This window comes from Xiphophorus maculatus, chromosome 1 (assembly GCF_002775205.1).
Source record: "Xiphophorus maculatus strain JP 163 A chromosome 1, X_maculatus-5.0-male, whole genome shotgun sequence".
Taxonomy (NCBI): Eukaryota; Metazoa; Chordata; class Actinopteri; order Cyprinodontiformes; family Poeciliidae; genus Xiphophorus; species Xiphophorus maculatus.
Genome location: NC_036443.1, coordinates 5,911,903 through 5,939,487, shown reverse-complemented (window position 1 = coordinate 5,939,487; position 27,585 = coordinate 5,911,903). Strand labels below are relative to the sequence as shown.

General features: G+C 40.9%; 4 protein-coding genes across 7 annotated transcripts; 1 reads left to right on the top strand and 3 right to left on the bottom strand.

Moving 5' to 3' along the window:
* Nucleotides 1-617: 617 nt before the first annotated feature.
* On the bottom strand, nt 618-3,248 carry LOC111612146. Of its 2 annotated transcripts, none has more exons than XM_023352294.1 (3): nt 3,159-3,248; nt 1,939-2,490; nt 618-1,229 (listed from the first exon to the last, which is right to left on the bottom strand). In XM_023352294.1, the coding sequence occupies exons 2-3, from the start codon at nt 2,476-2,478 to the stop codon at nt 867-869; spliced, it is 903 nt and encodes a 300-aa protein (XP_023208062.1). In that variant the 5' UTR covers nt 2,479-2,490; nt 3,159-3,248; the 3' UTR covers nt 618-866. The 2 variants fall into 2 exon arrangements, with proteins under 2 accessions (XP_023208062.1, XP_023208121.1); XM_023352353.1 differs by having other exon boundaries at nt 1,996-2,490.
* Nucleotides 3,249-5,081: 1,833 nt separating this feature from the next.
* LOC111608934 lies at nt 5,082-14,791 on the bottom strand. Of its 3 annotated transcripts, XM_023335507.1 has the most exons (4): nt 14,734-14,791; nt 14,019-14,106; nt 10,112-11,720; nt 5,082-6,598 (listed from the first exon to the last, which is right to left on the bottom strand). In XM_023335507.1, exons 3-4 carry the CDS (start codon nt 11,669-11,671, stop codon nt 5,786-5,788), a joined length of 2,373 nt encoding a protein of 790 aa, XP_023191275.1. In that variant the 5' UTR covers nt 11,672-11,720; nt 14,019-14,106; nt 14,734-14,791; the 3' UTR covers nt 5,082-5,785. The 3 variants fall into 3 exon arrangements, with proteins under 3 accessions (XP_023191275.1, XP_023191257.1, XP_023191266.1); XM_023335489.1 differs by lacking the exons at nt 14,019-14,106; nt 14,734-14,791 and adding an exon at nt 12,397-12,758; XM_023335498.1 differs by lacking the exons at nt 14,019-14,106; nt 14,734-14,791 and adding an exon at nt 12,397-12,758 and having other exon boundaries at nt 5,082-6,595.
* Nucleotides 14,792-14,853: 62 nt separating this feature from the next.
* renbp (renin binding protein) lies at nt 14,854-23,994 on the bottom strand. Its single transcript, XM_005804872.2, has 11 exons — nt 23,840-23,994; nt 22,263-22,368; nt 22,097-22,172; nt 21,928-22,003; nt 21,272-21,450; nt 20,397-20,621; nt 19,337-19,418; nt 18,535-18,710; nt 18,314-18,445; nt 16,489-16,576; nt 14,854-15,549 (listed from the first exon to the last, which is right to left on the bottom strand). Exons 2-11 carry the CDS (start codon nt 22,361-22,363, stop codon nt 15,476-15,478), a joined length of 1,209 nt encoding a protein of 402 aa, XP_005804929.1. The 5' UTR covers nt 22,364-22,368; nt 23,840-23,994; the 3' UTR covers nt 14,854-15,475.
* Nucleotides 23,995-24,788: 794 nt separating this feature from the next.
* On the top strand, nt 24,789-27,556 carry LOC111609558. The gene is made up of 4 exons (XM_023338699.1): nt 24,789-25,322; nt 25,403-25,453; nt 26,283-26,477; nt 26,619-27,556. The coding sequence occupies exons 1-4, from the start codon at nt 25,259-25,261 to the stop codon at nt 27,002-27,004; spliced, it is 696 nt and encodes a 231-aa protein (XP_023194467.1). The 5' UTR covers nt 24,789-25,258; the 3' UTR covers nt 27,005-27,556.
* The last annotated feature ends 29 nt before the right edge of the window (nt 27,557-27,585 follow it).

Here is a 27,585-nt window from a genome sequence, read left to right as displayed (position 1 = left end):
CTGTGACTGGGTCTTTTTTGACCCGGGTTACAATCAGTGTGTTTTTATGCTACTTTTGTCATTTTGATTCAAAATCATGTTTTTTTTATAATACTTTCTACTGTGTTTTATTTCACACAAGAGTTATTTCATGTTTGAAATATTTTTCATTTTTCAGGTTTTTAGAACAATTTGCAGAACATTTGTGACAATTTGTAGAACATTTTTAAGACAAAATGACAACAGCAATTTTACAACAGCAATGATGAAATGTCAATAATGGACAATGTCACCATCCATTATGTCTGTGTGTGTGTGTGTGTATGGGGAGAGGGTGCGAAAGAGCACGTTTCTTGAAACTAGCTAGCAAATTAAGCTAGCTAACATTACTGTCTGTATTCTTTGTATCACGCATGTGAGTGTATGTATGTGTGCATTTATTTATCCATCCATCCATCTTCTTCCACTTATCCGGGATTGGGTCGTGGGGTCAGCAGCCTAAGTAAGGAGGCCCAGACTTCCCTCTCCCCAGCCAGCTTGTACCACAGAGCAGCAAGCTACTGATAAAGTGTTCAGTGTTTAAACATTATTTACGTGAACTGGACGTTTGACTGAAATAAAACAAATATCTGAAGAGGTCAGTTTATCACAGTTTATTTATGCTCATTTCAAAAGATTCATACCACTAATTAATAATGTTTATTGATCTAAACATAAGAGTAGCTGTTACAGCATTAAATAAAGCGTTTGTCTTTGTAACGTTTCTATGGAGACATCCTCCAAGTCTGACTGTTGTGATCGTGTGCTTGAAACGAGTCCAGAATGAGCAGACGACCAGAGGCAAGAGTGTACACAAACAAATGCCATACCATCTAATTATTTCCTGTCTAGATGAGTTGATACAGGTGAGCTATCTCCTCCTCCCGCTCCAGCTCTTCATAGTCAGAATCTCTGGATGTGGAGGCGGCAGGGCCCCCAACGGGCTCCGCCCGTGTCCACCACTGGCTGCCACTGTGATCATCTTCCTGACTGTTCACCTGACTTCCATTCATGTGATTGGTCCAGACAGAAGCCTCTTCCTGGTCTCCTCCTGGACTGTTACTGTCTGCTCTGAGTGTGCTGTCAGAAGGCTGAGGGGCCAAGGACTCATCCCTGACCAAGGGAACGCCTTTTGTTTTCAGCACGGCCTTCTCACAGCGCTTCACTTTACCTGCATCGATTTTTACCTTCGGTCTGCGACCAATGAGCTCCTGCAAAACAGGCAAACAGAACATCAGCCTTAGATTGTGTTATAACAGGAAATGTTTCACAGTAAACTCCTCATTTTAACCTCTGCTTATTCTCTTCGATGTACAGTGTAGAAGTGAAGTAAGGAGAAGAATTCATGACACATTTACCTTCTCCAAAATGCACATCAAGATCCACCCAGCCTGGCTAAAATGTGCTGTTAAAAAGAAAAACTTAAAAAGGTTGTTCATCTCCATCCCATCTGCAAACTGTCTTTTCTGTCTAAGGTCCTGGAGAAAATGGTCCATATCCAGGAAAATTACATGTCTGTAAAGTTTCAATCTGGATTTCAGTGCTCTAGAGTGCGACCAATTTGGTCACTAATGCGACCAGATTTCTCAATAGCACATCTGGAAATAAATCTCAAGTCCCAAGAAAAAAAAAATACACTCCCTAAGGTTCACAAAAGGGACACACTGAGCCCATAAACTAATCAGAGATAGTAACGGGTGAGATCCCCCTCTGATTGGTCGTGGTTCAGCTCTTCATGAACCATTCAATGTCTGTTTCCTGTAGTCCGAGGGGAGTAGGCTAGACTAGGCTGGGCAGGCAAACAGAGAAAAGTTAAGATCAGATCTACCGGTATGACCTTAGGTTGGTGTGGGTTCCAGAGGTAACAATGAACCTTTCAGTTTTCATAGACAATACTTCCTGTTTTACTAAACTATTTACCCTGGTGTGGCTTGTAGATTGCTGGCCTGATGTTGAAGGCATGGCAGCCTGACATACCGGCTGCCGTTTCCGTGTCCTCCGAGTTCTCCTCTTGGCTTTCCTGATGCACAGATAAATTTGCCCTTTGTAGACGATGACAGCGTCATCATTGGCCAGCAGAGCTGAGTCCTGACTCAAAAGCTCTTCTTTGGACGAACGTCTTCCAGGGGAGATGTTCATGAGCACGTCCCTGGCTGCTCGGTTGGAGGAAACAAAAGACATTTTCAAAGGACTGGCTGGAACCTGCGTGCCTACGAACGAGAGCAAGTTGTCAGCCAAATGTCTTCCTGAGCCTGAGACAAAGTCCTGTCCTTTCCTTCTGACCACCGCTGGACAGATCCATGTCACATCTGTTGAGTCACTCTGCTTCCGGGCAGGGTCGCCCTCAAAGACGGGGGGGCCTATTTTTCTGATGACCGAGTTTGGTAAATTCTTCAGGGGAACGGTTTTCACCTCGGCCTCCACAGGAATGTTAATTTCCCAATCTCCACACCCTTCCATGTTTAGATTTATCTAGGAAGAAAAGAATAAATTATGACGAATCCACGTCTCATGTCAACTAAATCCTGACTCAGTCAACATGATTACTGCCTTCCATTGATTCAAGAAAAAATAAAACACACTTTTGTTTTAAGGTTTCTCCTGTGCCCAGGTGTAGGCTACAACAGGTTGCACAGACAGAAACACTACTCGACGAAGAAGACTTGAAATTAACATTTATTTTTGCATCAGTGGGGGAGTTTTACAACACAGCTCCTGAAGGTAACGTTTATAAAAGTTTAAATAAATATAATAACAGGTTTTAAATATTGAACAGGTGAAAGGGAAATAACGTTTTGAAACGCCTTCAGTGTTTAACCCGGAAAAGTAAGTGTGAACACGGATGTTAGCTGGTTATCGCCCTCTGCTGTTCCCACCCAGCAGAGGGCGTCAGAAAATACATCAGAAAATATGTCTGAATTAACTTTTTGATAAAGCGAACATACCTACGACTCCTTCTGACTAAAAGCATTGAGTATTTTCTGTTAGCTCAATTTAATAAGCCAGACAATCTTCTTCGCAATAAAACGTTACATTGAGATAACAGGAGGGCTCCTCGTCGAACCAATATTAGCTGCTATAAAGCTAAATATTACTGAAAAGCTCTTCTCACAAGAACCATTTCGACCTTTTCCACCTACCTTGATGAGGGCGGCAGCGGACGAGTGCAGTTAAACCGTCACACGTTCACGATAGTCCATTTTCGATTTGCTAAGGAGAAAAGACAAACTTCCGGGGCAGACCTTTTCAGAATAAAAGCGCATAAAACCTGCAGCTCCGAAGCCGGAAGTTGAATCCGGAGTCATTGCATTTGCAAGTTGGTAAATCCGGTGTTAATAAATATAGATATGATAAAAAATGCGGGTTAGTTTTTAAGTTTTATGGAATAATCGCGTTGAATTCCCATAACACTACAGAATGACAAAAAAAATACCAGACTTATTATTTTTTTTTTTTAACATTTATTCTTCTTGTCATTAGTTTGGACAACATATGCGCTTTAAAAATATATTCAATCTAAAAAGAACTGGAATATTGTATAAAAGTGCCATAATTCTTATATACGAGAATATATATCGATATATATATCGGTTCTTATATACAGATTCGTCACACTAAGGGAAAATAAATTAAGATTGAACTTCTGTGCATTTTTAATGAGTGTGTCTTACAAGTAAAAGATTTAAAAAAAAATAATCAGACAATTAAAATATTACATTGGACCAATCAAAAACGAATGTTTTAAGCACAAATGTCAGGCTTCAAAACTGTCATTTCTATTCTCTCTACTTTGTTGCGCCTACTCTTGCATGAATTACTGCATCGATGCAGGGAGCCCAGATTGTTTTGATCAGCCTTCATCTGCCTTGTTGCTTTTGGTGTTTCTCATCTTCCTCTTGACAACAGCCCAGAAATTTTCTGTGGGGTGTTGCATGACTTAATGCATCACTGTGGCAATGAATTTCATATTGTATTGAAAATGTTTAGAGGTCTGATGTAATATTCCGATCATAATATAAGAATATTATTCCTAACAATATTCAAAAACAGCAACACCATGGTCACTGTAGCCCCTCTTTGTGAATCTTCCCCAAAATCTGAAATTGAATTTCTCTGACAATCTTCCGAAGGCTTCTCCCTGTTGCGCCTATTCTTACCACACTTCTTCCTTCCACTTGGTTTTCTATTATTAAGCTTGGGCACAGAACTCTGTGAACAACCAGTTTCGTCAGCAATGAGCCTTTGTGTTTTCACCTCCTTGCGAAGGGTGTCTAGCCAGCAATCTTCCCCATGATTGTGTCCTGCTAACCCAGACTGAAACAGTTTAAAGGCTCAAGAAACCTGGGGGTTTGAGTCAACTAATTCATTAGGGTGTGACACCATAAGTTTCCATTAATTACCTTTTTCACAGTATTCTAATTTTCTGAGAAATGCGAATTTTGGTTTTTCAGTATCTAGAAACAAAGGCTTGGTATATAAGGTTTCACTTTTTTGGTGTACTAGTGCGCATATGTATAACGGGTTAGCAGGACATATACAGTATATATACAGTATATATATATATATAAATATATGAAATTCTAATTCTGGATTAGAATTTCAGATTAAAAGCACCTTCTGAAAATAAAGTATTAAATTGTTTAAAGGACTGAGCTAACATTGTAATCTTAAATGTTTTTTCATCAGCTGGACGCAATCACTAACATAAATAAAGGCTTACAAACATTAGTCTTTAGCCATATAATGTGTTTCACTTAGTATGGTAATTGAGTTTCTGGAAAAAAAAATCTAATCAAATTACTTTAATAAGTATGTACATGGGCTTGGGAATATTTAGGCTGTACTCAGAGGAAATTAGACCAATGAAAACATCTTAATGTAGAAATGTGGGCTAAATGAAAGTAGATGAATATTTTGTGCATGAAACTTTTTGGTGTCTAGTATTTTTCACAAACTCTTTCACTTTGGCTTTGCCACTTAAATGGAATAGACTCGCACTACCGTAGGAACATTAAAACAATGAATTCACAAAGAGTGTGCTTTCCTTTAAGCATTAATGTAAATTAAAATGACAGCATTTGCACTTTAATAGTTGTTAGAAAAAAGTTAGAACAAAAACAGTTAACTTTGTAGATCCAGTACAGACAGACTAGATGGGCAATCTGATGTTACAACAGAGGTAGACTGTCAGATTTCTTTACTGACAAATTAGATGCAGCAGAAACTTTTCTGGCACACATAACCACATCAGAAAGCACTTTGGGTGGAGCTTTAATCCATAGGACCAGAACCAACTGGTAAAATATTAATGCATTATGCATCAGTACAGATCCGCGCCACTTTCTCCGTAATGCGCAACTCTAAGAACCTGAAGACTTCCACATTCCCTTAGAAAAGCAGTGTTTAGGGCTGTGATTGAGGCGTCTTGTTGGCCACACTACATCTCTGAGGTTAGTAAGTGTTGCATGACTCCTAAATAGTCTCCGACTAACAATTAGAGGAAATAAGAAACCAATAATAAACTCAAACTCTAGACCTACATTAACAGTAAAATACTAGCATTGTCTTATTAGAAACCCTTTAGTGCAGCTACGTGTAGAGTCATGTTCATATACAACCAAGTTTATAAAAACATGTTGCATATTTCAGAAGAGTGTTTAGAAACGGAGCAAAGATGTTACAAGACTGACTATTGCTCCAGCTAGGTGGAACGTGAAGCTCCTGTCTGTCCCTGTGTAGTGTTGCAGTGTTTCAGCATTGGTACGGGTCATTTGGGTAGCTTCTTCGCCTGATGTTCATTGTGTTTCTTGATCTGTTCGTGTCTTTTCAACCCCTCAGGGACAGTGGAGGGGTCACTGCCGGCTGGAGGCTTGTGTACCCTACAGTTGGGGTGGCTGATCCTCGTGGAGGTTTTCCTCGCAGCCTTCGTTCGCCCTACTCGTTTATTCGCCGGCTCTATCGCCGACATCCACATCTCCAACTCTTCCAACCTGGTGCCGGATTTGATAACGGGAAGCAGAGTAGGGGGGACACAGCACAGACACATGGTGCGTTTCCTTGTCCGGCCCATTCTCCTAGTGTTCGCGGTGACTTCCACACATGTCTGCGTCTGAGGATGGACAGGCGTGTCCTGTAACTGGGGAAGGTCGTTTTCGTCGGGGAAGTCCTCGTCAATGGGTTCAACGTAGCCGAACACAGGCTTGGCTTGAGGTGAAAAGGAACAGCAGTTCTCCTTTGAGACACACGGACTTCTCAGAGTTCTGGAGTGAGGCGACAGTGAGTGCTCCCGTTCAGTCCGGACGTTATCGTCCAGTTTATCTGGACTGGGAAAGTCCTGCAGAGAAACCTCTTTGGCTTTTAGAACATCTCTCGACGGGTCACTCCCGTCCACTGGACCTCGGGACTTTGTTTGTACCACGCTTGCTGAGACACACCAATGTGGCATTTCATCAATCTTTTGAAGGCAAATTTTTACATCAGCTGTAATCCCAAATATGTTCCTGAGCTGGTGGTCGGACTTTTGACAAGGTTCTGGTGCTGATGAAGATGTCCCCGCAGGAACAGGAAGTTCAGAGTTCTGCTGGTTAGAAAAAACAAAACAATTATTCAACAAGGCATCGGTTATGAACTGCTAACATATCCAAAATATCATTGAATATTCTTTCTGCCTTTTCTTTTAAGTCATTCTATCAGACATTTCCCTGAGCAGAGATATTACCAAACTAACAAATGAAAATAAGACAAACACACAGGAAAAAAAGACTTAAAGGGGAAATCTGCTGGGCTGGATAGAGAAAAACAGAGATGAATATGTAAAATCCTTCTTTGCATATTAATCTCCAGAGGTGACATCAACATGTCATGTTACTGTCAAAATCAAGTCATAATTCAAGCCCCTCACACTAAATGTAGTATTTAAGCTACATTTATTTTTATATAAAAGCTAAGCTTCGCATGCTAAATGGAGAATGTCAAGATGCTGGTGATAGCCCACATCCTACTGTTGGTGTCAACATGCTACTCAATCTATATGCTAGAGACAACATGCTAACATTCGCCCCGTGAAAGCCACCATGTAAACATTAGCTTAAATAAGCATTTTAGCTAATTTATGTGTTTGCTACGTTTAGCATACTGAATGGATTATGTCCATGTTAAGCAAGATGTTTGTGACTTTTGGTAAACCTGTTGCTAGTTGTCAGCATCTAGTCACAGGTCACCTCAGGATGCTGGACTCCAGCCGACAGGCGCACTTTGGCAGGCCCCTTTTAAATTTTTTTCAGAAATTTTCTAGTTTATTATTATTTTCTTTCCGAATGGTATTTAAAAAAAAAAAAAAAGTCTGAAATATTTAATGGCTCCCCTTTAACATCAAACAGGCTCGGAGTAATCCACGATCAGAGAAACAGGATGCTGCCTAGGGACTACATCAGTTAGAAATTTGTAGAAATATATACAAAGATTTTAGGATTCAAATTCAAAACATGATTTCAGTAACGCTCTCTAACTTTCTTCAGTCACTATCAATGGTTCTGTTTATGGGCGGCAGGAATCCCCTATAGCAGTCATTACAATATCAGTTCTCAAAGCCTCCAGCTGAAGACATTCTGTTACAGTTTGAAGGTCTTTGTCTCACAGATCAGATGCTCAGGGTTTTACATGATGTTCCTCATGCAGAATCCTTCTTTGCAGAGGGGATTGTGCTATAAAATGCCACTATATGCCCGGAAAATGCATAACACTGTCCTTTTAAGACTCAGTCCACACAGAGACCAGATTAGATGTACAGTACAGACCAAAAGTTTGGACACACCTTTTAATTCAATGAGTTTCCTTTATTTTCATGACTATTGACATTGTAGATTCACACTGAAGGCATCAAAACTATGAATAACACATGTGGAAATATGCACTAAATAAAAAAGTGTAAAACAACTGAAAATAGCCCTTATATTCTAGTTTCTTCAAAGTAGCAACCTGTTGCTGTGATTACTGCTTTGCACACACTCTGCATTTTCTTGATGAGCTTCAAGAGGTCGTCACCTGAAATGGTTTTCACTTAATAGGTGTTGCCCTGTCAGGTTAATAAGTGGGATTTCTTGCCTTATAAATAGTCATGAAAATAAAGAAAACCCATTGAATTAGAAGGTGTGTCCAAACTTTTGGTCTGTACTGTAGCTGCAAAAATACTTTGTAATTTAGACTGCGTGTCTAAATAATCGTTTGTGTTTTGGGAGACCTCAAACAATTGCTTTTGAAAATGGAACCCAGAGTGGAAACATCTCAAAACGTCAATTTCATGTTTGAGTTTGTACATACGAGTTGTGTTTTAAATTTTTTTAAAACAATGACAATGTAGCTCCAAACTCTCTCACACAAATGACAAACGTTTTGTATCTCTGTATTTGGTATTTTTTGCGTGGTTGTGTGGCAGGATTACACCACCAGTGTCCAGGGACGCTGCATCCTCTCATGTGGACGCCTATTTTTTCTAATGTCTTACAAAAATGCACACTGCTGGCTACTTTTAAAATAACCCAAATAAATGATATTACTTAAATTATCTCTGTTTTAACAAGGTGAAAAATATTCATTACCTTACGTACCGTGTAGAGATTTTAGTCAACTTCCACATGATGAAGTGGCCTGAGTATTACTATTTACCAAAATATCAACAACCTCTTTTTGGTGCTTTGTTGAAGCACCAAAAACAGAGATCTAACCTGCCGAGAGGTAAAAGTTTAAAACAAGACGTGTCATCATCTGGGATATTTGAAAACAAGAGAAAACTGCCTCTGGAAGCACAAGCCAGGACTTGTTACAAGTCTTGCTGAGGCTCTGATTAATTACTCGTCTTTCTGGTATGAATGGTCTGGTTGGTGATCAGGTTTTCACAGGAACACTTGAAACCAATGTTCCTAATTCAATATGGCCGCCCCGGGCATCTAATCCTGATTTTGTTTCTTCCTGAACAGCAGCCCGAAAGCAAAGCTTATTACAGGATTATCGCAAGATTTCTACTCTGGTTCACATCAACCGAAGCAGCGCTGGCCGAGAACAGTCCAGCTCAGGATCATCGGTATGCCAACAGCAGGAACATTTCAGGGAATTAGTAACCCTATAGTCGATCAGCCATTTTCCCCTTAATGAGGTTCCCAAGTAATCAACACTATATTAAATCAGGCAGCATGCTCTGTGATGCCTTTGAGCTCAGCAAACATCAGACATTTGCTTAAGGATAACTGCTTTTATGCATGAATTAGGAAGAATCTTGTATCGCCTTAGCGTTACAAGATTCAATCCAGAAACTTCTGCTGATTGGGGTTCAATCTACTGGTTGGATCGCAAAGACAACCTGAAACTGGTACCGGGTTGCTTAATAACCTATATTTATTTCCGTATTGTTGCCATTTGTGTTTATCTTAAAACCTAAAAATAGTTGCTCTTTCATAACACATTTTCTGTAGTAGATATTTATCAGAAACTATAAGAATATTTGTGGCTCTAAGTCTATTTTATTTAGCTGAACTAATGGGGGAAAATGGCTCTTTGGATTGTAATGGTTGCGGACCCCTGATCTGGCCCCATAAGGCTGAAGTTGATTTCTGACTCAGGAAACGGCATAAGAAAAATTCCACCTAAGGTTTTGGTACCTTGAGAGTCTATAATCTGCTCTTCAGTACAAAGCATTGTGATTTCTGAGATGTACCGTCTCTAATGCAGAAACGCACCAATGTGGCCCTTTATTGAACTCTCACACATTAAATAAAGGTTTCACAAACTACAAACTGGGTTTCCACGATTTTGTTACTAGTGTAGAATAAAGTAGTCTAAGTGTAAAGAGTCTAAGTTTTGTCGTTTTTAGACTAGAGCAGATTAAAGACTCTTAAGGCAGCGATAAATGAGGTGGAATAGCCCTTTACCTGCGTCTTGAATCAGAACCCATCTTCTAAGCCCCTACTCTAAACTGAAGACAACAAATGCAGCGAACCACTATCAGGTCAGTATTTCCAAATGTTTTCTGGATCCGTAAAGGATCCACTGGGATAAGGCAGCGCTCCAAGACAAGCTGCGTGATCAGAAGTGACCTCACCTGTACTGTTGCAGGATGTTCTTCCTTGCTGGGACTCCGTGAGCTTCCCGCCTCAGTGTCCATCTCCAGATTATCTGGACACTGCTTAGTGGTTCCTATCAGACACTTTGGGTTTAAACTCTCAACTATGACCCCCTCTGCTGGACCGGAACCATTGAGGCTGATGGAGGGGCTCTGGACCTGACCTGTGTCTCTTCCAGCCGTAGCATTAGTCCTGCTGCTGGAGCTTCCACTGCCCAACCCATCCTTCAGGCCAGAGCCAGACTTGGACTTGGGTGGAACATAAGACACAAAGATCACATGGTCTTCCTCTTCACAGTAAACGGAGGACATGTTAGAGGACGGAGAGCAGTCGTCGTCACAAAGATCAATCACTTCGTTTGTTAGCGATCCCGCTGACCCGACTGGCTGTTGTAAAGATGAAAATGAAGATGGAGGAAGCGACTGTGTGGCTGTGGGGGGCTTAGAAGACGAGCGGCCCGCTTTGGTTCCATAAAACATCCTTCCATCATACACCACCCAAGGATTTGGATTTTCCGGCAAGGTTTGATTGGGAACGTCTTGCTTCTTGGAGAAGTGGGCAGATTCAGAAGGCGGCGGCTTTATGGAGGGGCCTTTGGCTAAACAGCTACCTATCTCCTCTATGACCCACCGTGTTGGACTGCAAGGTCTCCCCGACGCCTTTGGAATCAGTTTTAACTTGGGGGCTGGTCCTTTCTTTAAAGGTGCGTCACAGGTGAACGGTTCTGATCCTGCACTCTTGCACAGCGAATCACAAGTGTTTACCATCACCGCCAGTTCTCTCAGCCTGTCAGCCGCAGAGCCGAGGGCCACCTCTGGGTTCTCTGTGCTGTCTGGTGACAAGTAGATCACAATGGGGGAACTGCGTTTGGCAGAGAAGCTTGCCGAGGGAGAAAAGGTCTGATCCTTGACAACTGGCTGATGCTTGGACGAGTAAACACTCGGGACATGTGCTTCAGTAGGGAAATTTGGGACTTCTGACTTACGGAGTGCTGGAGATGTCTCTGATGCTGGAATCTCACTGGAGCTTCCTACTGAAGGGGATTCGGTCTGGGGAATCCTGGCCTTGGTCTGCTGCTGAAGACTTTGGGTTTTTAAGGAGTCCATTTTACCAGCCAACACATTCAGCGGAGAAACAAACGGTGGAGAGGCGCTCTGAAGCAGGGGCTTAAACACTGTAAAGACTTTCTGAGGAACCGCAGTCAGGTAGGACTGTCCATCGGTCCTCTGGAAAGGCATCTGCATCGGGGCGGACTGTCCATTAATTATCTGGACAGGTGTCTGGATGGGGAAAGACTGGACAGGGGTCTGAGTCGGGAAGAACTGTGCACTGAGTAACTGAACAGGCACCAGGGTCGGGTGAGACAGTCCGTTGGTCCTCAGGATGGGCGTCTGAGTGGGGAACGACTGATCACTGATTACCTGGGCACGTGTCTGAGTCAAGTAGGACTGTCCTAGTAACTGTCCGTTACTCCTTTGGACGTCCTGCTGGGCCGAGGGAGGCTGCCTGTTGCTCCGTTGGACAGGAATCAGCTTCATAATACCCCTCCCATCGGCTCCAACAGCAGGCGTTACCTGGTAGAGGACACTGCAAAAAATAGCAAAAAAAAAAAAAAAAAAGCACGGACACATGAGGAAAACCAACAGAAATATCAAAACTACACATTTTAATCTCCAAGAAACATTCTACTGTTCAGCAGTTATTGCTGCTTCACTAATCAGCGGATCAACTAAAAAGCATGGTTGTAAATGTAAACTGCAGCCAAAGGAGAAGATTTTGAGCTTTAGAAAATCTCACAGAGCTTCAGTGATTAAATACAGGTGGAAATTAATTTATTAGCTTCTCTGGCCGATGTGGGATTTCTGAGAAACCTTCAGGCTCTGTTGCTCTTGTTGCAGAGTTCTCGAGAACATCTCAAGACCTGTGAGGCACCTTGCATGCTGCACATGCTGCGGTGACGCAAGACGGTGTTGCACATTCATACAATTCATTCCATTGAAATAATTCCGTATAGATTGTAACATGAATGACGGCTAGTTATTTCATGCTAAATGAAGATTCAACAGAAACAATTTCAAAATACTCACTTCAAGTTGTCCTTAATATTTTAGCACTTTATTAGAGAAGCAGCCCTTAATCAAGTTTAAATAAGCCTGAGTGGCATTTTAATGATGTAAAGGAGCGAATCAATGCTCCTTCCTACCATTTCGTTTCTGTTATTTTATTTTCCCCTGAACAGCAAAAAGAGTTGTCTCCAACATACCTGTCCATGTCGCTCTCCTAAATAGATTTAAAAAAAAACAACCTGGTTTACAATGAAGGGGAAGGAAGAAACAAGTCTCAAGGAACAGGCTAATTCCTGCTTTCCGGTTGGTGCGGGTCACAGGTCAGCACATCTAATGACGGTATCCATCACTGACGTATCGAAATTACCCGTTCGTCGACACTTTACAGCTTATATCTGGATAAACAGCGCTGGCTTTTCTTCCAAAACACATTGTTAATTGGAGTGTTGAGGGCCTTCCTTCTTCTTCTGCGACTGTAACCAGGCGAGCAGATGTTTGCCTGGCGCGCTGCTGCCACCTGCAGGCTGGAGTGTTAGGATGATTTGTTTTGCGTTTTAGGTTTTCCTTTTTTTTTTTTTTTTTGTTACATGAACTGAATGAAGAATTTCCACCTTTCGTTTCATTCGAATTCGGGACTGAAATACATTATTATTTATAATTTAATTAAATTGAGAAATGGCATTGTTTTTTTATTTTATTTCAAGCATGTATTTTGTCTTTAGAATTAAAGACCAGAAAGCCATTTTAATGACTTTTTTTTTTTAAGCCCTCGGGGTAAAAACAAAATCTAATTCTATCATGTTATAATTTTTACTTTAACTTCTGTTGGAATAATTGCTTGGACATCTATAGAAGTTTTCAAACTTTCACACAAAAAAAGGTACACCTGCAGACTAGTATTTTATAAATAAAATTTCATGGAACTTTTACATCTTTTAAAAGAAATACTTGATGAACGTTTGCCTCACCACAGCATTTCTGCAGGTGACATAAATACTCAGGTTGAAATGTTCAGAACTTTACATTAGCCTGTGTCCACTTAGACTGCACATCTATAAATCCACTGGATATTAGTGTGATCGATAGTATATTCAAACTTTTACTGGAATGTCTATGATGATTATTGGGTGTTACTATAGTGACAAATACCTCAATGTGCTGAGAAACACATTCCATTTATTTGCTCGTAGAGAATATTTTTTTTTAATCAAGTGACTGCGAGGTGGTAAAGGAAAAGAATGTGCATCACATTGCTAAGTAGATCATTTGTAAAACAGACTTACTTATTTACCTAATAATTACAAAGTAATATAATTTAAGCAGCCAGGTATTCACCAACATTGACACTGCCGGCATCGTTTAGCAGGACCTCTGTTCAGTGAGGTCAGTCACTTTAAAGGGGTGAATATTTATGAAAATGTTTATGCACCGAATGGATAATGTCTCACTAAAGTTTACACATAATGCAATGGTACGATTAGTGTGTCATTAAGTAATGGGACTCGTAAGCAGTAAGTCATGAACTGTAGCAAGTGATAACTGATAAAATAACTGATAACTAGTTTAAAATCTAACAACAATGTGTCTGTCTGAAGGGTGGATTCTGTCACAGACACATTGCAAATGAAATTTTAGTCACGTTATCCCAGGCTTGGTGAAACCGGCAGGGCATAATTTTGTCCATTGTCCCAGTCCTGTTCTCCTTCACACTGCCTCAACACCAACAACACACACAAGTACAAAGGAGCATTTTCCTGTGTCTGAGCTGGATGGCTGTTGGGTAAAATAGATTGTACTCTTTTCAATATTCTACGTTTACCTGTTTTTAGAGCAGAAAGTATTCCGGAGATGTCACCAAATAGGTAAGAGCAACACCATATGTTCACGTTTCACCACACACGCTGCTTCTAAAATGAAACAAATGTTCACAATTCTGAATATTAACCCAGCATGAACAAATGAATACATGCACAGAAATATGTCACGAATATTAACATGCATGGCAATAAACAGTTGTGTTAGGATCTTGGGTTGTTTTAGGGTTTGATTTATTGATTCTTCTTTCATTTTTTATTCTGTGTTCCTTAGTCTCTTTCTTTGAATAGATCAGCCGTGTTTCTGCTTTTCTTTACTTCAATCCTTCTTAGTGGTTCTAGTTTATAATGTTTATTCCTTGTATCTAGAACTCTAATTTTAATATGTTCCTTATGTCTAGTTATTCTTGTGTTAGATTCATTTCCTAGTCCCTTAGGTTTGCTCCCTCGCCCCCTGTGCCATTTTCTCTCTCTCCTCAGACTGCCGTCTGCTCTCTCCCTTCTCATCTGCATCCCATTTCTAATCAGCCATCTGTTCCTTCTTCTAGTAATCAAGATCCTCAGTCACTCCTCACTAGTTCCTCCTGTTATCTCTCTGCTTCCCCCCCCCATTGAGTCCTTGCTGTTCTTTTACCCTGGTTGCCTGTGGTTTTGTGATTTTTATTTGTTTTTCTTTTTTGTTGTTCTTAATTTTTTATGAAATATTAAAAACTTCATCACCTTGCCTCGCTGCATTTGGGTCCACTTTAAAACCAACAATTACGACAGCTTTAGTCTTTGCGTTCGGTGTCACTATTGAAACATTTGGAAATTCATAATCAATGAGCGGCTGGACAACACTGAAATGTGAGATTTTATTTTGGATTTTTCAGATTGTAAAAGACATGTCAATCCAAAACTGCCACTGAGACGCGGGACGAGAAGGTCGGAAAGATAAAATCGTTTAAAGAACAAGGCACGTTTTAACAAAAAAGTTCCGTTTTGTGCGTTATTGGCTGCGTTTGATGATGGAGGTCTTCACTCGGGCTCTTCGATAGTGGTCATCCTTTCATTCAAAAACAGCATTAATTCTATTTAAAAAAAACACAGAGCAGCTGCAGTAGCGATACAAGCAACAAATGTCTACTGTCTACCCGTCCATCATGGATGTGTTTGGAAGTTAGATTAGCCGAGCAACAAAGTACTAAAAGAATCTTACCCTAAATTCACAGTATAGATCATTTTTCTGTAGCTCTTTTTGACTTCAGACAGAAATGAGTATATTAACCAAATTAAATTTGTGTGTGTGTGTGTGTGTGTGTGTGTGTGTGTGTGTGTGTGTGTGTGTGTGTGTGTGTGTGTGTGTGTGTGTGTGTGTGTGTGTGTGTGTGCGTGTGTGTGTGTGTGTGTGTGCCTTGAGTCAGAACTCTGGACTACAAGTCAGACGAGTTCCCCTTGAGTCTGAACACTGATGTCTGAATATTCAGCCATGTTTTCCCAGCAGATCATCCAAGAGGCTCTCACACATGTACAGGCAGCGAGGTACGTGGAAGAAGCCTGGAGAAGAGACAACACACAGATTATAATGTGAAAGAAAATGTTCCTAACTGGTTTAAAAAATTAAAAATGAAACCAGTTTGGTTTTCTAGAATCAGAGATCCGGTTTGAAACAACATCACCCATGGTACACCGGGCAACACAGAGAATGCATGGAGCGGCAATGCCTAAGATTTATGCATTGCCTTAAGACACTTCTAATTTCCACTTTCAAGGGAGCTGTGTTTTTTTTTCTGTAAAAATGGTTGGGTTTCTATATTGTAGTTTGTCCTCCCCCGTGAGTTCCTGTCCACACAATGACATAATCCCAAGTAAAAAAGCAAAGCGATATTGAATGTGGCACAGGCTGCTGTTGTAACTCCGATCTATTTTTTTCAAGGTGTAGGAGCCCTAAAATCAAACACGGTACATAATAATCTTGTATTTCTCTGCTTTTAGCATAACCCCCGTGTCTAGAGGCGACCTGTAATAAAATCAAAACGTGAGAAGATGGTGACAGGAAGTTGAAAAGCTTCTGCAGTTTTGTTTTGAGTAAAGACTGTAAAGACTAGAGTAAAGACTTCCTGTGCCAGGAAGGGCCACAACTCCTTTAAGAAACCTGTATGAAACGAGTTACAATAACGTTTCATTTCTCTGGACTAATACATTTTTTTAAGTAAATTGATGGGAATTGAAATAGATTTTTACTCACCAAGTAACAGGTTATGCTCTCAGGTTATTGGGCTATAATTTGCCGGATCCATAACTACCACTATGCAAATGTGAGGTGTGATGCCAACTACCTGCACATTAATACAATCTTAAATTAAAGTGGCAGCAAACCCGAGCCCATGACCACTGTGTTCAATACATGTTCAGAATTATACAGTCTTGTCTGACTGATCGCTCGGTATTTTAAGCAGCACGTGCGACTTTGAATGTCGCGGGTTTTCTGCTTACCCTTAAACGGTCCTCCTTTAAAATCCAACGCTACTTTCCCTTCTTGGGTCAGATAGCCAAACCACTCGCCGCTCTCGGAGTCAGGAAACTGGACAAAGACAGAAACACCCCAGTGGATGGAGAGTCACAGAGCTTGTTGCGCATTCAAGAATCAAAGTTTCAAAACAGGTTCAGAGGTTGTAAGAAAAAAAACAAAACAATGAACTGATTCACAATTAGAAGATAAGCTGTGATAGTTTCTACAGTTGTGGAGTTTTAAGGATTGGTTTTGGAATTTATCTGCTAACCCAACATGATTGGATAGTAAAGGTGAAAGAAAATCTCAATGCAGCAAAGGCTATAGTATGCTATTGATGATCCTTACTCTTAGAACTATTGGGTAAAATTAAGCTTCATACTTAGTATCATCAGTATGCAGTTCGGGAGATCAGATTACAATTTTCTGGCTAAAGTGTATAATAAAACTTTAAATATAATCATCCAAACTTGGTAATACAGAATGAAGCCTATAAGACTGTTGTAAAAACTATGATATTTTTGTATTATAGCCAGGATCAGCAGGACGTTTTCTAAAGCCATATTGAACTGCAATAGACTTGGAATTTGTCTGTATGATTGAATTAAGTTAAAAACATATTTCTGTACATAAATTAGGTGCCTTAGAAGTGATTTGAAGCAACATTCATTGTGAATTGGAGTTGAACTGAATTTTTTTTGTTTTCTAAATAAATGTAACTTTAGTTTATCACAATAAGAATAGTAACAATATCTCATGTTCTCTAATGTGGGGAGTTCATAATCATATATCTCTACAAGCACTGCTTATCAGCCACAATTAATTTCACTGGCCATCAAATCAGCTTGTTTATCTAAGCCCTACAGCTAAATGTGTTATTTTCCACATTTGAACCACATGGTGGCGCTGTTGTCTCTATTATAAAGTCTTACTCTGATCTGTGACTACAGATAATTTGGTTTGGATTTGAGTTTTTTGTGCAAACTTTAACAGCAAGCAGCTAAAAAACGACGAGTTTCTAATAAGAATTGGTCAAACAGTTCTTTTTGTTTTCTAAACACCATCCCAAATGATGATGCGTGATCCAGAAAACTGCCTCTGACAATAAGCATCAAAGTCAACATGGACCAGCCGTCTATAAAGAGACAGTTTTATTCCAGGATTTTTAGAGGACAAACCCTGCAGAAGGGAAACTAGCTGTATCTTTACATGTTTTTACACAAAATGGTTTAAAACAAGTGGAAGAAAAGGGAATCTAACGGAGAAAGCTGATCAGATTCCACGTCTTCTACCTCACTGCTCTAAATATCACAAGACCACTGCAGATCCACGGCACTATAGGCTTCAGCTGCTCATCTTAAATATTCCTGCATAAGTAAATCTATTGCAGTGCAGTGTGCAATTTGTTGGTATTTAGAATACTTTATAAGAAGATCTGTTTCAGTTTGTTTTCATTATTTGATGGTTTTTGTGAAGGCTTTATTCGGCGAGCTTCACTATTTGTTTCCAAAGCCCACCGGCCAAACAGTCGCGCTCTTGTCCTCATGTTAGCAAAGAGAAAACGTACTTTAAAAGTCGACATAAAACATCTAACATCTAAGAAGAAGAAAAAAAGTACGCTTCAGATTCTTTAAAGTGGAAAAAAAAAAAAAAGTTTTGTGGGTCGTATCATCTAGAAATTCCTAAAATATAAAAGTCCACTTTGGTTCTAAAGATGGTGATAGAGTCCTTTAGGTCTGACATGGCTTGCAGAATTAGAAATAAAAGCGTTTTGTTGCTGCGGCTGCTTCGCCTGCGGGGTTCACTCACGTGGCTAAAGGTGTACTCGTAGACCCTGAAGAAGTTCTCCAGCAGCTCAGGGTTCTTGGTCTGACTGTAGGCCATGAGGAAGGCGACGAGCGCCTCGCTGTGAGGCCACCACAGCTTCATGCTCCACTCCAGCTGCTCACACAAACACAAGGTCCAACCTGGCGCCTTTACGGACACGGAAAGGCAAAGCGAAGCGCAGCAGTTTCTGCGTGCACACTGACCTGAGTGGGGCAGTGACCGTCCACGTCCAGGAAGTAGAAGAGGCCACCGTGGGCTTTGTCCCAGCCACTCTCGAAGGGAAGCTCCACAAACTTTTCAATAGCAGTTCTCTGGATCTCCTTGTTATCGTTGTCGGCGGCGTACCGCAGCAGGAACCAGCCGGCTTCCAGGGCGTGGCCTGAGTCAGCACACGAGACACGGCAGAGGAGACCGCTGAGCAAGCAGCTGGGAACCAGGAAACGTATTTATTTCAAACTGACAAAAAGTAAAAACAGAAAAAAAATTTAAAAAATGATTGTGCCCACTGCATGCAATTTTACATAATTTGTTTGAAAAGGAGCAGGCAGAAGACACAAGACCTTGTGATTTGCTGCCCCTCTCATACTCATCAACCTACAGACATTTCAGTCTCTCCACTCCAGATAAACTCTTAAATTATTCCCACACTTTATGACACTTGGACCTCACATTCTCCTCCATACATGTGCAATTATTTATATGTTTTTAGTATCAACAATTGGATTTTTGGTCTTTGAGACACCCATCCCATGCAACATATTCCCAATAAGTTCCTTTTTGAACAGTTTTTTAAGCTGGCTTGTATTTGTACTTTGTTTAAGCTCATCATTTAATCCATTCCATAAATCAACGCCACACACTGATATACAAAAACTCATTTTGGTTGTTGTAATACATTGTTTTGTTTTTTTTGTTGTTTTTTTGTTTTAAATCCGACTCCTTTTATATTACAACGCCCTTAATTACTAACCTTATGCTTCAACATTCACTAACACTGAGTGTCACCTGGGTTCTGCAGCCGGCCCAGACATCCAGGCAGCTCTGCTCCGGTCGCAGACACGTTCTCTAGGATCGCTGTGCCGTCTCTCTGTGCCAGATTACACACAACAGAACAACTCAAGGCTTCAACCATATTCTAATCCAGAATGAATAACAATTAACCTAAAGCAAAATAAAAAGCACACTCTCGTGTGCAAAGTCAGTCGACCCTCCTTTCTTTTCCCAAGCAGCCAGATTTTACTGTCGTCTGTAAACCGTCAGGCTTTCTGCAGAGCTTTCCTTTAACTCCAGCTGATTCCTCCCACTTTCAGTCTGGTCCGTGTATAAAACAACTTTTAGGCAACGCTTTTACTTCTTTGTTTTGTTTTTAAAGAAATGATTCTTGCTCATACTTGCAAGAATCAACAATCATATTATATATTTTATTAGAATAATCTCAAAGCAAATGATTAAGCACATATAACTCTTCATTTGTTATTTGACCAACAGACCTGAATTCAACATGAAGGTTTTACGCAAACCTCATTTTTATAAAGCAATTATGTATCTGCCTGTAGCCATGATTTAGACCTATATGTCTTCATAGATTTAGACTAAGAAAAAAAAAAACACTTGAGGTCCAAAAAACAGTAAGCTATTTTAAAGTGCAAGAAAGCATAAACAGAAACAGATTCATTTGATCAAACATGAACAAATATTATATTATCTCATTTATTTTATACATTTATTTTTCCAGTTGTGGTAAAGCAGTAATATCATCAAAACATGGATTAATCATCTAAATGTCTATGTGGCAAAAATTGAAAAAATGATGGTAAATATTCTAAGATATTATTTTTTTACTAGAAGTACATAAGTAGATAAGCTTGTAAAATTGCTTAGAACAGTAAATAAGATGCCGATTTAAAAAAAAAAAAAAGTAAATTCTGAAAGAGGTCTATAAGTAGACCTTTAATAAATGTTGAAAATGGTCCCTTTTTAGCAATTAAGACACCAGAATTAGCCTACATCTATATGTTAATTTTGAAATGTTTGCATGAAAACCTTGTGTTCACTGGACACACACCTGGACATGTTGCTGAATCTCACTCACACACCAACTTCCCAGTTCTGAGTACTTTCCCCCAGTCTCCGGCCGGCCGTCGGACAGCTGCTGGACCAGGCACAGCAGCATCATGGGAACTGCCATGCTGTTAGTCGGAACGTCCCCTGGGAGCTGGGGCCTTCCCAGACCCGACGCGTCCTCCCGGACCCAGTAGATCAGCTGCTCCATCATCTGCTCGGCCTCCAGCTGAAACGCGCCGCACACACACACACACACACACACACACACACACACACACACACACACACACACACACACACACACACACACAGTGTGAGAACCATCAGGAATGTGCCTCCGAATAAATGGTGTTTGGAGGCGCCATATTGTTTTAACTACTTGAACGTGACATCAGCTAATAAACACTAAAGTTACAGTAAAGTTGGCCAGTTTACTTCAGCAGCCAGCAGCAGGGGCGCCCTCTGGTGGCTTGAGGAACCCAAGCAGCTGCTGACTGTGTGTGTCTCCGGGACTAATGGATCTACAGTTAAACCCGGAATTACGCTTCCGGAAGATTCACATTTACAATTATTCTTATACAACCAACGTTTTTATTGCTGACTGGAAATGGGATGGGAGTTCTCAAAAGATGGCACAACAATGTAGAAGGCGTGCCAGTTTTTTTTTTTTTTAAAGACATTTTATTTAAAAAAGAAATTTCTCAATTATTAATGGCAAAAATTTCATTGGCATAACAGCAGAATTTTAAAGATTTTTTTTTTTTTACATTTCCTGTTATGTAAACAGCGATGAAGAATCATTTAGCTACGGACTTAGAAATTTAAGACAAAACACAAATAAGTCAAAGTTCATCAGTAATCCAGGTTTATTCCTACCTCCATTTCCTTGTCGCCAGTGACCCTGCTCAGTTCGTCCATGGCCATTATATAGAAACACTCGCTGAATATGGTCCTCTGAACTTTGACAGCCTTGCCATCTCTTGTTAAGCAAAAGGCACATTTCCACTGATTTCCGTTAGTGGACACACGTGCAAACTTTCTGAGGAATTCTCCCCCTACGGAGCAAACAGATCAGTGTGATTTATGTTTTGACGCACCAAAACGCCCTTTTCATTTAGTTTTGCATTTGTAAAATGCATAAAGTGAATTCAAAACAGATTGGTTACGCTCTGACATTATCAATGTCTTACGAAAAGAGGACGTATGCTGTTGTTGAATTGAGAGCTTGGACAAAGGAGGCAATCTGATTCTGGCCAATAATTGGCTGAGGCACATGACAGATAACTGCTCACTGTCGGACTGTAAAATCCTACCATCTTCGTCCTGCGGGAGGCTATCAGAAAGCAGCTCAGAGCAAACAAAACCCCTGCCCTGAACTAGACTGATCACGGCTGAAAACGGGACAAAAAGCTTCATCACACCAAGGCGTGTGTGTGTGTGTGTGTGTGTGTGTTTATCCTAACATCAGAACAAACTGCCAAATTTAGTTTTAACGTTTCGAATGTTTCGACTCACAGGAGCCTTAAACGTACCGGCCTTTGCTGCTGCCAGGATGTCAGGCCTGCGGAAGCGATCCATGCTACGATACAGACGGCAGTACATCCACACCTAGAACAAATCAATAAAAAAATCCAGATGTTAAGTCTGGAAGAAAGTTCACCGAGAGAAGAATATATTGAAACATCCATTGCAGAGACTGACCTGTCTTCCCTGCAGCCACACATACTTCAGCTCATCATAAACATTCCCCTCCCTCCCAATGCAAGTGAAGAAGCCTCTGAAACAGGAAGTGAGACACGTTTGTCACGGAAACCATAGCTGAATGCACCATGACCAGTAGTGGAGCAGATGTGCAGCTATACGGTACCCGTGTACTGTGTCGTGGGAATATTTGAGCCAGAATTCCACGACAGCGTCCAGCTGCGCCCGGATCTGCTGCCGGCACTCTTCAAGCTTCCCAACAGACATGCTTCCTATCAAACGGCATGGCGAGATCAACAACCAGGACCAACTGCATGCTGACTCTACAGCTGCAGCTGCGCTTCATTCGTCATCCTACGTTTTTATTACATTCAGAAGAACAAAAGTGTGAAAATGGTCACTTCTAACTATTAAAGCTTGTCTGTAGATGCCAATAAGTTTGAGCTGAATAACAAAAAATTAGGGGCGCACCGATTTATCGGCCAGCCGATTTTCTTAATTTTGGGAGATCGGTGATCGGCCGATTTTACATATGAAGCCGATCTTATCCACTGATCTTATCTAACTTGGCAAACGTGTAAGAATCAGCCTCTGTCCTCTTTTGCTCTCCGGTGATAAAGGTTTGGCTGACAGACCGGCCCACCAAGTCATGTCTGCAAGTTTACAATTAACAATACTGACCCCACTGTTGCCAACTCGGCAATTTTCTTGCTCTATTGAGCAACAATTCAGACAAAAAAAAAAAATCGGTATCGGCCAAAATCGGAATGGGCAGGTTAAGCTTTTTAAAAGATGGGTTAGAAAACTGCAATCGGTGCACCCCTAGATTTACCACAGTTCTGCTTTCTCGCATTTATTTTTTCTCCATTTTTTTTCTTTAGGCACTTGACTCTGAATCCTTTTAATGTTCGAATGATTCTAAGTTAGAATTAAAGGACTTGGCCAACAAAAATATTCACCTAATCAACATTCGGGTAATAAAAATCGAGTGAGAACGAGTAAGAGAGCTGCTTGATTTGTGCAAAATATAACCAACAGAGTAGCCTGACAGACATAACGTTAGGTTTTGCCGATTCTTAGGAGCTGCAAGCTTCAATCTTGGCTCTGCTTCTTCTCCGCCTTCTTGTCTTGGTAAATTTTCCCAAACGTTGAAGGATAACCAGCCATGATTCACAGCTCACAGGTGAAGCAGCCAAAACAAAACACAATCTGTGCATTTTGCCTCTATGTCCAACATCAGTGTCTGTCCCCAAAAATGCACTTCTAGAAGAGCAGTCAAATTCCCTAGAAGAGCTGATGTTGTTGCAGCTAATGCCTTAATGAATCCTATAAGTGACACACAGTCACGCGCGCACACAATTAAAATGACGCCTTCTAACCTAAAAACTGCTGACATCTCATTCCAGATTTTGCTGAGCCTGCATGTTCATTCTAATGTTGCAGACTTATTACAACCTCCTAAAAGCGATGCTGTCAAAGATTAAATGTTTTATTTATTCACCGTCTTCAGTTCTATTTTAAACGTAAAGTTCTAAGAATTAAAAACCGATCGACTGATATGGGATTTGAAGCCTAATGATAACCTGATCGCTGTCCAGTGAGTCTTCCGCCGCTCGAAGCGCGAACAGAAAACTCTGCCTAATCCTAATCCGTCCTAGAGAATAAATAAGTGAGATAGATGTTGTGTCTCTCTGCGTTTCTGTCCAGCCGGTTGCGGCAGCTTGGTTAAAGGACAGCGTTTACCTGCAGGTCCAGCAGCGGTCCGCCTGTCGGCTCTGGATCAGCTCCGCTACTTGTGTTGGTCACATGATGCAGCAGGAAGGGAAAAATTAACAGCCAATCAGAGCCGAGCAGGTCCAACCGACTCCGCGGATTCAGAACTATTTAGATTTGGTTTACTGAATGCTAGCAGCTCTTTGCGGAGCTCAGAAGTTATGTGTTCGTCGTTAGTTTGTTTAAGCCAACAACAGTTACAAACTACCATGGACATCAGGGCGACTCCACAGCGCCCCCTGCTTATGATGATACTTTATGAACAGAAGGACACTCCTGATCCAGTTTGGTGTGTGACTCCTTTTTGTCCCATTCCTGATATAAGTCAGGGATACTCAGCTGTAAATCTTGAAAGTCCACAATGACACTTTTCAAATAGTCCGTTTACTATAAACAGTCAACCCATATATATATATATATATATATATATATATATATATATATATATATATATATATATATATATATATATATATATATATATATATATATATATATATATATATATATATATATATATATTCGACAGAATGTTGATGGACAAATGTTTATAAGTCAGATATTGTATAAAAATAGAAACCACATTCTGTCTTTAACAAGAAAAGCACAAGAAGGCACCGATGACTAAACAAAGGGTCAAAATAGGCATTACAATTAATAAAGCTGTGAATCAACCAATGAATCATGAAGGGGGGAAAAAACAGGACAATTAGTTGTTTTGTTTTTTTGTTTGTTTTTTGTTTTAAATAGATAATAGATCGTTCAAAATAAGAAAAAACATCAGATTAGTAAAAGTTCTAATTAGCTCATTAATTTTATCTCTGATAAGGCGGATATAAATTCGGGGCATCTCTCAGACATTCGCCTCTGACACGCTGCCCTCGGTGCTAACACAGATTGCGCAGCAGGGCGCCTCCCTTCCTCTTCTGGGTCCCTCAGCAATGAGCGAGATGAATGAAAGCAAGACAGTAACACATTCAGTCATGTGGCGACTCAGACGGAGACAATCAATACAACCACATTTCGATACCGCCGAGTTTCTAATCATGTCCTGCTGCTGTTGCTGCAGAGGAACCTTCTTGCCATTTACTCTCTGGGCTTCACCTGGCAGCGGCAGCATCAGGACTGGCGGCTGGCAGCGTTCGGCCTTCCTGCGACGCAGTGACGGTGTGATTCTGATGCAACGGAGGAATCTCCTCGTTTGCAGGTTCTCTTCTTCAGTGTTGCAACGGAACACTCTGGTGAGGAGTTGAGACATGTTGTCAGTGAAGACAGTGTTACTCGGTCTAGCAGACGTCAAGCCGCCGCCTGCCATCTCTGTAGTAAGCATCTTCCTATAGTTCTAGACGGGAACTTTAATCCGAGCAACTTTAGATTCTGTTTAGCACAATGGCAGGTACGTTTCGGGGGAACTGTCTGTGCGGCGTTGTCGGTGCAGGCGTGTGTATAGCAGGTAAGCGCTGTAAAGATCTTGGGGGTGGAAAAAAACGGAGCAACATGATGCACTGACAAGAACTCCTGTCTGGTGTTTAGGATGCGCCTTCCTCATTCTAGCTGCGCTCCCCGTTGTTCAGATTGCTTTGGGTAAGTCAGACATTGTTTTCTTTTCAAGTTTGTACTTTGTGTTTGCTTCAAACACATTTCTCCTGCCCTGGATGTGTGTGTGTGTGTGTGCGTGTGTGTGTGTGTGTGTGCGTGTGTGTGTGTGTGTGTGTGTGTGTGTGTGTGTGTGTGTGTGTGTGTGTGTGTGTGTGTGTGTGTGTGTGTGTGTGTGTGTGTGTGTGTGTGTTTTTAATCAACTTATTACTGATGGATATGTCTGCATAATGTGCTATTCTTCGGGCATATCACTTTCGTCACACCCAGACCGGGTCACTTTTCTGTCGCATCTAATATGAAGAGACAAACAGTGCCGGTTAAAATATTGCACTGCGAAGTGAAATCTTTACACAACCAAAGATCGTGTAAAGATCTTTGGTTGTAGATCGTGTTGCTGTGAAACATTACTTTCCATTCTTGGTAGGGAAAAAAAAAATCACTTTTCATATTTTTTTTCCCGAGCAGTGGTTGCATTAGTGCTCAGCATGTGTTTGTGAATGAACAGGAACATGATGTAAAGGTGGAAAACCTTTCTTTTGTAGCCAATTTTTCCACAAAATCCTCTGAAGCCACCAGTCGGTTTTGCAATCTTTAAAAAACTCCTCGATTAAGAGTTTCCATTTCAAAGCTGTTCTTGATCATCGGCTGCTTTCCACTCGGTATGATTCTGTCAGTGATTATGATGTAATTTAGATATGATTCTAAAAAATATAATTTAACTATTTCTACTTCATATACACAGTGTCACAGAGTTAGACAAGTCCTTGACGGTTGCAGTTTATGATGAAATTTAACATCAGTATTTTTCTAACAGGTGCAGTTTACATACATGACTGTCCAGCGGGACCAGTTGTTCCAGTTTATATGATGGTGTTTGGGATCTTGGTCCTGCTGATGATGGCCCTGTTCGCACTGCCGAAGCTCCTCTCTCCAGCAGCACAGAGTCACAGCGCCTGGGTCGTCTCCTTCACCATCCTGTTATTCTTGTCTTCCGTTTGGCTTCTAGTCGGTCAGTCCCAGCTGAGAACCGATCTCCAGGCTTGTCTGTGACGCCGCGTTTTGTTTGACAGCAAACCATGTCCCGTTTCTTGCTAAGATGAACATGAATCAATTGTGTGTCTGTCTGCCAACTCTCTCTGCGCCCTCACAGGCAGCTACCACGTTTATTCCATATACCCACCCGACTACGAGAAGAACACCACGGATTCCGACAGCTCCACCAGGAGGATCGGCGTTCCTGACCCCCTGACCTCAGAGAACCAGAGCCTTCACAGCCGCAACCGCAGCCAGAACTTGTGGGAGACGATTCAAATCCTCAACAGCACAAACAGAGGGACCAACAGAAACCCGACTGGCGCCCAACAACAGCCACAACAAGTGGCGTCTGTGTCACCATACTGCAACAGGACCGTGTACTTGTTTGCTTTCTGGACCACTACACTGGTGCTAGTGATCGTGGGAAACGCCCTGCTGCTCATCATCTGTCTGTATGGGTTCATGAAATGCATAGATGTGTTTGTACATTATCTCTACTGAACTGACTGCTGAACGACAGATAGAGCCATTGCTCTGCAGAAGGAAAGAAGCAGAGGGACAGCTGTCCTGTATGGCGTACTGAAACTGTCTAAGTCAATCAGCAAATCAGCATTGGAACATTATGGGCTACCAGGAGCCTGTTAGTTAGATATTCACAAAACACAAGTTTTCACTGTGAGAACTTGTGTTCTTTCAGTCACTATTTGGCTGTCTAAATATTTTTTTAATATATAGAATTAGGACATAAAGCTCCACCAAACAGGTCACCGAGCTTAGCGCTTGTTCTGGAGGCAAGTTAAGCTAGCTGTGAAAGGCTAAATGATCAAGCAGCTACTCTTTTGCCTTGGCATATTTCATTATTGATCTTAAATCTGAAGTTCCAAGATGGAGAAAATTAACTGAAGTGTCCACTAATACCTAATTTGGAAATCAAAGCTGTCCCGTAAGAGCAGTCATACTTTTGGGGGCAGCTTTTTTTCTCTCACAGCACGGTAAATGGTCTTAGCTGCAAAAAATATATATCTGTGTAGTTGGTAGATAAAAAGTGTAAGAAAGCACAATTTAAAAAAAAAAAAAAAAAA